The following is a 12183-nucleotide window of genomic DNA, read 5'->3' as shown; positions in this document are numbered from 1 at the left end:
AGTATATAATTTATGAATCGGACGTTGTGCTATGAATCATTACGTATTCTTGGTCCTCACACATTGATAATCTTTGAGAATTTTGTGAAAAAAATATAACATGGCCAAGGTCCAACCAAACACATGTGCAAACAAGGACATGTGAAATGTTGGAGAATATTCCGAACTCCACCATTAGTTTCACCAACAAATTTGATATCTACGAACACATATACATGTAAATATAAATTATTTTAAATCACATAGCTTTTCGAAAAATATTTACATCTATATCAAAATATCACAATCTATCTGTAGTAGATCGAAGAGATTACTATTTATGTCTATTATGATATCTATCTTCATCTATAACGTTCAATTATATATAAACTGTGATCTTTTACTATATTTTATAAATATTTTGATGTATTTTATTAAACACGAATTACCGGTTGATTTTTAGAAATTTAAATATGTTATAAATTTATTAGATATAAAGATATTTGGACAAGTATTCTATTTTTCACAAAATTTGAAAAATTTATAAAATTGTTGGACACAATATTTTAACAAAATTTAGTGATTTAAAATTTAATATTGTTTCCTTTTTAAATGATCATTTCCTCATATTGAATTTATTTAAATTACCCACGTTAGTGCAAATCATATCTTAAGCAATTAATGACAGATATTGAAATATATATTTTTTCCATTCATAATAATAAAATAAACATTAAAAAAAATTAAGAGAATTAAATTCTTGATAAAAGGTGTATTTTGGGATATTTTATTAAAACATTTATAATACATGGTAAAAATTTATATTCTATCAGACATTAATATATTTCTATTATTGTCTATTAATATGACTGATAAAAATATCTATCAATATCTAATCTGAAATTTTGCTATATTTTGTAAGTATTTTGTCAAATTTATCATTTCTAACAATTCTCCATTTTTTTAGCAAATTTGGTAAAAGGTATGTACTTTCTAAAATTTAAAATACCGACACGAGAATAATTTAACTGACACAAACATTAAAACAACTAAAAATACAAAAAAATATTAGGAATGTACATAATTTTTATTTTATTTTTTTTCTTGTTGATTTTATTAAAATGATATATTAGTATTTAATTAGTTTCAAAAGGATATTTAGTGAATTGTTGAATTTAAATGGTTTTATTTTAAAGTTAACAAAACATGTGCACAATGGAAGTGGAGTTAAAATAGTAATATACAATAATGTAGTTTTTCTTTTTAAAGATATTTGTTGTAGTGGTGGTCCTCATCCATTAGTAGACTCCAAACTAATTTTGAATCTACTTCCACTCAAAGTAGATCGAAAAAGATTCCTCCTTCATCGTTAAAGATGTATACATGATAATGTTGGTTGAATTATGCTCATGCTGATACTCATAAGTGATTTATAATATCTTAATTAACTATCTTTTTGTTACGATAATAGTGGACTAGAGAATTAAACTTTCGACTTCAAGTGAGAAAATTCACTATAATTATCAAGGAACTACGCTCGTTTTAGCTAATGTCTTGCCTAATCGAAATATTATATGTAAACTCGTTTATATGTGTTTTATTATTATGGCTAAGGTGAAAGCTGGTCAAGGTACAACTACAACATATTTGTGTCATCTTTGCTCGTCAATTAAGGTAGATGGAATAGCGAGTCTCAACAGACTGATAAAATACTTTGCTTTAAATTGTTTTTTCACAATTAATTTTTACAATTACAAATGTAGTCTGAACGAGATAAGTAAAAATATCTTTTTTAGTAATTAGAAATGTATTATCTTAATATTGAAAAGTAAAGGACAAACAAGGAATTACAAATACAAAGTGAAGGACAAAAATGGAAAAAAATCTTCCAAATATACTTAATTATTATTATTATTTGAGTACGTGTATAATCATAATGTATTAAATAATGCATTATTAACGTTATTTTGAAGGATAATTAATTAATAGAAAATTAGCTTAATCACATAATTAAGACTAAAGAAAGGAATATTCGGCGAAGGCCATGGTCACGGGCCTTGTGGTCTCTTTCAGTTTCCTTTTTAACTCAGCCATGGATTCCACTTTCTTCTTCTCTTTATAATCTTGTTTTTGCTTTGGCGCTTCTCTCCCACTCACTCTAATCCAAATGGCACTTCCATCTTCCTTCTTCTCATTTCCTCTGTTCCAAGAATCAACCAGAAATTTGTAGCACAATCTACCTGTTTCTCCTCCACTTTTCCGCTGTTTGATCCATGCCTAAAACCCTGTCATAGTCTCCAAATCTCGATTCGATCACAACCCATTTCGTTTACTTCTTCTTTTTCCTTACTCATTAACTGTCTTTTGATTTTCTTGAGTTTTTGGGATTTTCAGGCTGAATACTTTGCTGGTAAGTTTGTGTTTTTTTTTCTTCTTGTATCTTGTTCTTGCTTTGTCATTTGTGGGGTTTTTCCTCTGTTGGGTTTGGTTAATGTGTTGTTTTTTTTACGTGGGTCGGTGTGGTTTTGAGTGGAGAGATATGGAATTTGATGGAATTCGCTGTTTTTTGATGGTTGGATTTGGTTTCTTTATGGGGTTTGACTTGATTTACTGATTTAGTTGTTGTTGCTGAAAAGATGTATGAGAATTGAAGGAAGGAAAGCAATGGAGGTTCAACTTTGGATCTCTTATTGTTTTGTATCTGACTTAGTCTTATGTTCATCTTTCACTTTCACTGCGAGACTTCTTGTTATTTTCATGCACATTATATTGGTTTGTTGAGATTTGGGTATCTTTTGCTGGACTTGTTCACAGGTCTTTAGTTAATTTGACCATTTTATGGTTCCTGCACTCTGCTTTTGTTAGGAAGTGAAGCTTCAACTCTGGATAAGCAGACCTTATATTTAATTCTATATTGTCATTTCCTAGTCTTTGAGAATTGAAAACAAACAGTTTTATCTTCCTTTCCACTTGAAAGTTTGCTATTGCTGTTCATTTTTTTTCTTTTAAAGTCGATGCTCATGTATTTGCGTGGTCTGCTTGTGTCTGGGTCTGTATTTGTTGTGAAGGTTGAGATGGTTTTAATAAAATATTGTAGTGAAGCCAAGGAGAAGCTGCCCCGTCATTGCTTTGTAGTGCACCGGTTATAGTAAATGGGCTGTATTCAGTCTAAAGGAAGCAGACAATATCCTGGATATGAAGATCCTATATATCTTGCTTCACAAACGGCCTGTAAGTTGCTTTGTTTATGATCTCTGAGATCTAGCTGTCAATATTTAATGAAGTTTTTTTGACCACATCCTTTTGGACCATTTATGTTGAATCATTTTTCTATGGCTCCAAATTATTGTATTTCAAAATTACTACTCCCACATGTTGCTACTTTGATTCCACCCCTGCCCGTCCTTTTCTAGCTATCAAGCTATGTTCTTATCTATCTGAATTTTTCTCTCATATTATTCGCATTGCTTCTTGTCTGTTTTACTTGGTACAACAGTTAGTGTCAGTGAAGTTGAAGCATTGTTTGAGCTGTACAAGAGCATCAGCAGTTCTGTGATTGATGATGGTTTAATAAATAAGGTAAAGTTGTTTGTTTCTGTTACGACTCATTGTTCCGATGTTGGTGCTATACATCTTTTCATGTGCATGTTTTTGTACATTTTGATCGCAAAAGCTGTTTGTGCTCATATTGTTTGGGAAAATACATTCACACTTAAATTCAGGACTTGGCAGCCAAACATTTTGCTAATTACTTCTGTTCCTCACTTCCTCTGTGAATCTGACTGTGGGTTAGCACAATTGAATAGCCTGATTACTAGCCTGTCTTTTCTCTTTTCTACAAATTAGAGACTTCGTGACACATTCATCTGTCTCACCAATTGATCTGCATTCATGTTCGTGTTACTTGTAGCGTTACTGCCACTGCCTCATCTTTTGTGTCCTATCTACATGTATATCATTGGGGATAGTACTATTGATTTCTGCTGCGTTAGTTGATTCAGTCAAATGTAGTTATTCTTTACTATAAGTAATATGAAGATGTTCTGTGCAATGATTATGCAGGAAGAATTTCAGCTTGCAATTTTCAAGAACAGAAAGAAGGAAAATCTGTTTGCAAACCGGGTAAAATATATATTTTTAAAAGTGTCAGCTAGTCATTTCCATTGGATTCGACATATTTACATCTAGAAAAAAAAGTTATTCTAAATTGGAACATCGCAATGCAATTCATTTCTAGTAACATTTTGGGTGTTAATCGAAGTAGTGCTTGTGTTCTTAATGACTCATGCTTCCATTTGATTGATATATACTCCCATGTGTTTAAATCGACCTATATTATTGGCATACTTAAAACTGCATCCTTCTTGCATGCAGCTCTTTGATCTATTTGATGTTCAGCAGAAAGGGTTCATTGATTTTGGTGATTTTGTTAGATCGTTGAATGTCTTTCATCCTAATGCTCCCCAGGAAGTCAAGATCGAATGTAAGTGCTTGGGATGTGACATAATGTAAAACATACCTTGCCTAGATGTGTTTTATTGATATAGATGTGGCTCATGTTATTTATCCTTTACAGTTTCGTTCAAGCTTTACGATTTGGATAACACTGGATTCATTGAGCGGCAAGAGGTATGCTTTCTTTGCCTTCAGGTCAAATCACACCAATATTGCCATGTAGCATATAAATGTAGACAACTTTTGCTTTTCCATTCTGAATTACATGTATAAATATTAGTTAGGTTTTTCTTATAAAAAAATATTAGTTAGGCTCAAGGATGAGAAAAAGTTTTCAATATGTCTCCATCCTCTTTATTTGAATAAGTCAAAGTCAGATCTTCCACAAAATAGTTGCTACAAGGTACACATGACTGCCAATTTGAGCATAGCTTAACTGGTTAATGCATATACCCTCAACTAAGAGGTCATAAGTTCAAATCTCCCAACTATTATAAACTTGAGTGAGAGATGACACACTGTGCAGTAAAAATGCTCTCCTAGTTTTTCTTCCAGTTCAATTAGTAGGCTGTTGTTATAGTTGGAAGAGCAATGCGATGCTTTTGTGGATAATTTTTCATGGTTAGTGCCAAAAGAGATTTCTGATTTATCGACTGTGGCAGGTGAAGCAAATGCTAATTGCTCTTCTCTGTGAATCAGAGATGAAGTTGGCTGATGAGACAATAGAGATAATTCTTGATAAGGTGAGTTACCTTAAAATTTCAGGATTTCTACTAGTTTTTTCTTTTTATTCATTTTTTTTTTCAACTTTCCTCAATAAGAAAGAATAAAAAAGAGTTGAGGATTAGCCTCAGTAAGCTTCAATTGGTTCTAAGAGTGAACAATAGCAAACTACACCCCTAGGATCTGTTTCTTTTGCAGATAGTACCAACTGTGTTTTAGAAATGGATTCATACACCCTGTAGGGGCCTGCACTCTACAAACTTGTGACCATTGTTGAAATGAATTTGTTAGTAGCAGAGTATGACCACGAATTTCTGTATGTTTTTTCCCCCCAAAATACGTGGCTATGATTTGCAAAGTATGCGAAATACAATGATGCAATATGCAAATCGTCATTTCAAAAACGAATTTAGGTTGACTCGTGTCGATGTTCCAACCAGTAGAGCGACATTCAAGAACTCGATACCAAGTTTCATGTCGCTGTCACCTTTATATCTCATGGAATAATATGTTTTTTTTTCACAATATTTGTGGACAGACTTTCTTGGAAGCTGATGTGAACCAAGATGGGAAGATAGACAAGATTGAATGGCAAAACTTTGTTTCTAAGAATCCATCATTATTGAAAGTCATGACACTTCCATACTTGAGGTAAAGAAAAGGGAAAAAAAAAAAAAAAAAGAGAGGCATATGAATATAATATCTTTGCTTTCAAGTTTCAAGCATCCATCATAGTAGTAGTACCCTTTCAAATTCTTGTTTTTGCTTTTATGGCAGGGATATAACAACCACCTTCCCAAGTTTTGTGTTTAATTCTGAGGTGGATGAGATTGCCACATAAAAGTATGATTGAGAAAGGTCAAGATTCTTGTTTTTCTTTGGAAATGATGATGGAAAGAACAGGAACAAGGAAAGAAAAAGAAGGAAAAAAAAAACTTGAAAAGAATAGTATGAAGTGTAGTTTGAGCAATATTGGTCTCTCTTTACACTCTATTGAATTGTAAATCTTCATTGAAAAATTTTTGTGGCTTTTTTGCTTTAAGCTATCAAAAAAGAAGGAAGAAGTTATAGAAAAATATGTACAAAAATGAGAAAGAAGTTATCAGTTTCATTTCTTCCTACCAAGTCTTCAAGAGTTAAAAAGATGATTTGTATGAAGCTTAGTTATGGGAAAAGTGGAGTTGTGATAAATGTTTGGTATGCTATACGAATTTCAAATTTTTTTTGTCTTTTTTTTTTTTGTCTTTTAAAGAAAGGTTTTCAAATATAGCAAAATAAAAAAAAAACTTTATGAAATATAGGAAAATTTGAGATCTCAATATTTATCGATAGAAATATAGAATAATATAAATTAAATCTTCTACAAATATTATGTATTAAATGAATATTAATAGAAAATTATTAAATATAAAATCAAAATTGGGAAATGGTGTTAATATGGAAAGAACTAAACATTTTAAAACTTTCGTTAATAATAGATAATACGTATTTAATGATATTTAAAAAAATACTATAAATATTAAATTCAAAAACAATATATATTTTTTTTATATTCTAAGACATAAGATATTATGAAAATAAAAAATGACAGACTATCAAAAAGGTAAAAAAAAAAAGGTTCCTATCTTCTTATAAAATCTAATGAGATTTTTTTAAAAGTAGAAATTTTTTACAAATTATTACATTTTATAAAATAAAATTATTAAAAAATAAAATTTATTATTTGTCAGAATTTTTATTTTTATATATTTTTTTAAATTTAATTATAGAATATTCGTGAAATATATAAATACTAATTTTGAAAAGGGTCAACACTTGGCAAAAGTACTAGAAAGAATACATACAATCTATTGTCTTATATTATTTTTTTTTTCTTTTCCTATTTGAAAAGTCAAATCATTGAGTTTGAGTTGAAAAAAAAACTATAAAAAAAAAAGTTGGGAGAAAACTTGAGCATGTGGATGTTGAAGAAAAAATTATGGGCTAAAAAGAGAAAAAAAATCTACAAAAATATTTTTATGGCCTTGCAATTAATGAGTTTTAAAAAAGTCAATGCTCTTGATTTTTTAAAACATGTAAAATTAAATTTTATTTTCCTAAAAAAAATACGATACAACTTCACACAACTACCATTTTCAACAACCAACTTCACCTCCCATAGCCAACTTCAATAATCATCTCTGACTCGACTCTAACGCCCCACTCAATTAATCATACACTAAAAAAACTTGGTCAAATTAAAATTTAATACAATATAGTGTTCGAAAGTTCTAATTTTATCAAAAAAAAGTATCGTACGAATAGTAATAAATGTTTTGCTTTATGTAATACTTATGACCATCTATTTATCTAGTCAATGTGAGACTTTGATCACATTATTTATTTTATGAATGTTTGCATAAGATGTCACAAAAAGCTCTAAACTTCTTGATCACTTATGTTTTCTTTTTCGTATATGAATTTAAAAATATATAATAATTTTGTTGTTTGTATGAACAAAAAGTGTTTTTTTAACTTAAATACAACGATTACATTTTTTAGTTTATGAACTAAAAGAATAAGATAATCGATCATTATTTTTATTTTTGGTTAACTGTAACTTCAATCCGTGTAAGGGGTACGGTAATCGACTTGCCAAACACACTCGAAACAAAAAATTATTTTCATCGGACTCTATCTTCACGTGCTGCTCACGTGTTTAATCCTTTTGCTCGTCACCGAACCGACTGAGCCGGCCGAGGGTTTATTATTCACCGGGGAAGAGGCGGCGGCGAGAGAACGAAGATGGAGACGGCGGAGACAGTGGCTGCGAAAGGATTGAGTTGCGAAGCCATGGATTGCTTGTCGGAAAGGCTTTCGTTGCAGGAAGATCTTTACTTCCCTCGTGCTCTTCAATCCACTGCCTCGAATCCGTCTCAGCGCAAGGCCATTCTGCTCGACCTTCTTTCTCGCGATGTCGCCGTCTTTCTTGGTTTTTTTTTCTCTCTCTCTATAACTCTGGATTTATTTTTGCAATTTCTGGCATGGATTTCTGTTATATGTTGATTATTTCATCTGAAGTTATAAGAGCCCTAACTTACTATATCGAATTGGAACAGAAAAAAAGGGAGATTTTGAATGAGTAGACTCATGCTTATTTGATATGGTGAGAGTTTCAGAGAGTCCCATGGTTCCATTTAGCTCCTAGTGTAATGGATGAAAAAATGACACTAGTTACATTAGAAGATTGAACTCCATTTGTTTTCTAAAATTAAGTTGTAAACTTACTTCCACTTTTTCTTGTTTTGCTAAGAATTCAATCTTTTGTTGAGGAAGGATGAAAACAAAGGTAAGGAAATGGTGAGAAATAAACAAGTAGAATTTTTGAATATGGAATGTTTATCAAAGGGACTCTATAGAATGAAGCAATGAATCCCAAATTATAAAATAACAGTGGTTTTAATTTCTTTTCATGTGTTTGGGTGTTTTGTAGTTGAGAGGAAGTAACAAATTTTGATGCATTAGTTCTTTTATTATATCTTTATGAAGCAATTTTCGTGTAGTTTTTTGAATCATTTTTAAGCTTTGAAGACGAAAGAATTCAGCATGTTCGTCATTTCCACACTTTTTGTTACTGGAAATGAGGGGGGAAAATATCTTTGGCTTTATTTGAAGTTGGTTATTTTAATTATGGGAAATAAATGTCTTGAATTCATAATATATTGAAACTGATTTTGTAATTAGTTTGATTCTAATCCTTGAATGCTGCTTCTTTCTGTTCATCTTAAATATTCTAATGTTTGTTGCACCTCTAACTTCAATTGATGTAGAACGATATGGATCACAGTTGACATCCAATGAACTCCATGAGTTTGATGCTCTCAAGGACGATTACGAGATCAATTGGCATTTAAAGCACCTTCGGAGTATAAAGAGCCCAACATCAGATGAATTACACACTAGGTCTGTTATTGTGAAAAATAGGAGACGGGCATATCTAAGTAAATTGATATATGATGGTCAGTACTTTTCGGAGGATGCAATGAGGGAGAGAGAGCCTTTTTTGCATCATGAGTATGTAGGGAAGTTTCAAGATCCAAGTGGGAGAGGAATGGCAAGACCAGGGGAAAGGTGGTCAGAGACTCTGATGAGGAGATCAGAAGAAGCAATGTTGGTTGCTAAGATCAGAGGAGAGCAACGCAGGTTAGGTGTTGCTGAGAGGGACTTGGTAGGTAATAATGTTAATCAAGGGGAAGAGGAGGAGGAGGAGGAAGAAGAAGAGGAAGAGGAAGAGGAAGAGGAAGAAGAGGAAGAGAAAGAGAAAGAGGAAGAGAAAGAGAAAGAGGAAGAAGAGGAAGAGAAAGAGAAAGAGGAAGAGGGGGAGGACAATAATAAGCCTGCAAATGGAGTTGATTCCATGGAGGTAATTTTGTGTTATCTTTTCTTTGTCTCATCCTTTGATTTCCTTTACAAATAACTTTTTTTTATTACTTTAATTATTACTTATGATTAGCTTGCTTAATTGGTTTTTCGATCAATCTTATGATTTATTCCGCCTTGTTCGTTATTCTTCTTCTTTTGCAATCCCAAGCTGTCTATTTAACTAATATAAGATGGTTTTAATGCTTATAGATTTTTTTTTAGATATTAATGTTTTATACATCTGATCATTGTCAACTGAACAAAATAACATATCTGAATGCGTTATGATTTGTGGAGATCGCTTGTCCTCGATAATGAGTTGTTTGACATTTGATGATTTTGCTTGTAGGTGACTAGAGCCATGGATGATCAGCATGAAAGGCCAGCAACCGAGAATAGTGAAGGTGCTGAGGGTGGGTCTAATCATGTAGCAACTTTATCTGAAGCAGATATGCAAGATCAGATGGATCAATTCACATATATCATGCATCAGAAATTTTTGTTGGGAGAAGACAGCGAGCATTTAGATTACTCAAAAATAGACAATGATGAGACCTTGGATGATCACTGGATGAGGGAAGCCAATGATGATGCTGAGGAGAAATACTTCGACGAAGATTAGAGCAAATGAAAGGTGCAGTTCCTTTCATCTAGTTGTAAAAATTTTATGTTAAAGTGGTACCTGTATAGTAAATGCTTTCTGCCCTTTTATATTTTATAACCTCTCAAACTTTCTAGTGTTTAAGCATGGAAATATGTAGATAGTGACAAGTCTTTTTTCTTTAATCTGAGAGTAGAATTTGAATTCCTGTTAGACTGCTTTTAGAATGACGCTCAATTTAACTATTAGGAGCCGAAGGAAGGGTCTAGGTTCAAATAGGACACTCCTTATCTTGTCTTTAATCTTTCAAAATACCTGTTTTTGTATTTGAATTTTAAGACCCTTTCTGTTTTCGTCAAAAAATGTTTACGGTGTTACCTATTCAGAAAATAGTTACTTTTTCCTTTTGGTGTTTATGGTTGAAAACTTTTTCAACGAATTGAAAATGTGAATTCAAGTATGTGATAGTTTGGTCGAGACATGTATTAAGTGAACGAATATTTGAGGGTAGAGATTTTAGAAGTACAAAGGCAAAAATAAAATCTGGATTACTTTTTGAAAATATAAAGGCTAAAATAAAACATGTAGAACCCTCAGTCACGGGGTAGACAAGTAGAGTGATGCACTTTCTAGTTTCCATTAATGTACTCATTTATCTTGCTAAATACTGGAAAATCATAGATGAGTCTTTCAATTGTGACTTCTTTTACACGTTAGAAAAGACATTTATGCTATCCTTTGTTTTATTTTTATTACAAACTCTTAGTTCTTATTCAGATCACGGAACTGGAGAAAGATAAGAAGAAATGCGACTACGAACAAGTTTACTACGATCTGTGATGAGATGATGAATGCCACTAAAAGACTCCGGTGAACAATATCATAACTCTGGTAAGATTTAGAAAATGATCTTTGTGGTTACTTTAATGGCATGGAGTTTGGCATAAGCTTCTTGCAGTTTCATTGACTTTTTGTTTCTCACAGAAGAAAGAAAGTTGGTGAAATGGATAGAGAAAAAGTTCTAATGAAATCGAGAGGGAGAAATTGGGTTACTTGGTATTGGCATATGGCTCAACTGAAATCTTGTAGTTTGATTCATGTTCTTTATGGAATGTGTGAATAGTGATAACTCTCAATCTGTTCATGAACATTGTTGTATAAAATTTGATGGGGTTAGATTATAAATTTAGTACACGGAGTTTAAAGTTTAAGATTTAGACACAATATTGAAAGTTTACAGTTTAGTTAAACAATATTCAAGTCTATATATAATTGATTAATTAATTTCTAGAAGTTTTGAATTGGTTAAGGATTTATTAGACGTGCGATTGGAATTTGTTCAAAGACGAGTTAGTTTCAAGTGATGATTTTTTTTTTCTAGTACACGATAGCTATCAAATTATGTTCTTATTTTAGTTTGAAAATATTGTATATATTTTAACATGTATTTCTTATAAAACGTTTGGTTAGAGCAAGAGAATCCAAATGGAATATAGTTTGAATACTTCAAAAATCAAAATAACCATTATCCACTTGATGATAATTTTCTAGTACGTTAGGCACATGTTCATGATAAATCTCAATTATTACTTGAATTTCTCACTAAACTAATTCGCTCTGGCGTGTTCAATTTTTCGTAACCTACTTTTGTCCAAAAGAAAAAATGATTTGAAGTCATGTGGATGATTAATCAATCAATCAAACTCTTAGAGAAGTGACTAGTAAACCGAAAAAATCATAATAAAATCATAATAAAAGATAAAAGGCAATATCATGTAAGTTTAAGTCAGCATAAGTGTAAAATTGAAGCAATGTTTCATAATAAAAGATAAAAGGCAATATCATGTAAGTTTAAGTCAGCATAAGTGTAAAATTGAAGCAATGTTTCATAACCATCAAATTAATGAATGTTACTATTTATGATGTAAATGTAACAAAAAAGAAGTTTACTCCAAATTTGACTTTGGAACTTTGGTTGTGTGATTTTTGTTTCCATATCCATAAGATCAACATTGTATTTGCAA

At 31.4% G+C, this 12183-nt stretch overlaps 2 protein-coding genes across 6 annotated transcripts; both read left to right on the top strand.

Annotated features, from left to right (window-relative positions):
• Positions 1 to 2055: 2055 nt before the first annotated feature.
• Positions 2056 to 6348, top strand: LOC103490833 (calcineurin B-like protein 1). 3 transcript variants are annotated; one of them, XM_008450545.3, is made up of 9 exons: positions 2056 to 2389; positions 3077 to 3210; positions 3476 to 3558; positions 4042 to 4101; positions 4354 to 4462; positions 4556 to 4608; positions 5097 to 5177; positions 5696 to 5808; positions 5935 to 6348. In XM_008450545.3, exons 2-9 carry the CDS (start codon positions 3132 to 3134, stop codon positions 5996 to 5998), a joined length of 642 nt encoding a protein of 213 aa, XP_008448767.1. In that variant the 5' UTR covers positions 2056 to 2389; positions 3077 to 3131; the 3' UTR covers positions 5999 to 6348. The 3 variants fall into 3 exon arrangements, with proteins under 3 accessions (XP_008448767.1, XP_008448769.1, XP_008448768.1); XM_008450547.3 differs by having other exon boundaries at positions 2094 to 2389; positions 3082 to 3210; XM_008450546.3 differs by having other exon boundaries at positions 2094 to 2389; positions 3048 to 3210.
• Positions 6349 to 7756: 1408 nt separating this feature from the next.
• LOC103490832 (uncharacterized) lies at positions 7757 to 11383 on the top strand. 3 transcript variants are annotated; one of them, XR_537936.3, is made up of 5 exons: positions 7803 to 8128; positions 8967 to 9559; positions 9908 to 10192; positions 10937 to 11050; positions 11144 to 11383. XR_537936.3 is itself a non-coding variant. In XM_008450542.3 (4 exons), exons 1-3 carry the CDS (start codon positions 7942 to 7944, stop codon positions 10178 to 10180), a joined length of 1053 nt encoding a protein of 350 aa, XP_008448764.2. In that variant the 5' UTR covers positions 7757 to 7941; the 3' UTR covers positions 10181 to 10192; positions 10937 to 11383. The 3 variants fall into 3 exon arrangements, 2 of the variants coding, with proteins under 2 accessions (XP_008448764.2, XP_050942401.1); XM_008450542.3 differs by having other exon boundaries at positions 7757 to 8128; positions 10937 to 11383; XM_051086444.1 differs by lacking the exons at positions 10937 to 11050; positions 11144 to 11383 and having other exon boundaries at positions 7800 to 8128; positions 9908 to 10372.
• The last annotated feature ends 800 nt before the right edge of the window (positions 11384 to 12183 follow it).

The sequence above is a fragment of the Cucumis melo genome, chromosome 6, assembly GCF_025177605.1.
Source record: "Cucumis melo cultivar AY chromosome 6, USDA_Cmelo_AY_1.0, whole genome shotgun sequence".
In the NCBI taxonomy this organism is placed as follows: domain Eukaryota; kingdom Viridiplantae; phylum Streptophyta; class Magnoliopsida; order Cucurbitales; family Cucurbitaceae; genus Cucumis; species Cucumis melo.
The sequence above is the reverse complement of the archived record's forward strand: the minus strand, read 5'-3'. Positions and strand labels throughout refer to the sequence as shown.

What these genes read in the sequence shown, in the direction of transcription:
- LOC103490833 (XM_008450545.3), top strand. Translation starts at nt 3,132, where the DNA reads ATGGGCTGTATTCAGTCTAAAGGAAGCAGACAATATCCTGGATATGAA. An exon ending in ATGATGGTTTAATAAATAAG is followed by an intron (nt 3,559 to 4,041) that starts GTAAAGTTGTTT and finishes ATGATTATGCAG; the next exon opens with GAAGAATTTCAGCTTGCAAT. An exon ending in GATTCATTGAGCGGCAAGAG is followed by an intron (nt 4,609 to 5,096) that starts GTATGCTTTCTT and finishes CGACTGTGGCAG; the next exon opens with GTGAAGCAAATGCTAATTGC.
- LOC103490832 (XM_008450542.3), top strand. Translation starts at nt 7,942, where the DNA reads ATGGAGACGGCGGAGACAGTGGCTGCGAAAGGATTGAGTTGCGAAGCC. An exon ending in CGATGTCGCCGTCTTTCTTG is followed by an intron (nt 8,129 to 8,966) that starts GTTTTTTTTTCT and finishes CAATTGATGTAG; the next exon opens with AACGATATGGATCACAGTTG. An exon ending in ATGGAGTTGATTCCATGGAG is followed by an intron (nt 9,560 to 9,907) that starts GTAATTTTGTGT and finishes TTTTGCTTGTAG; the next exon opens with GTGACTAGAGCCATGGATGA.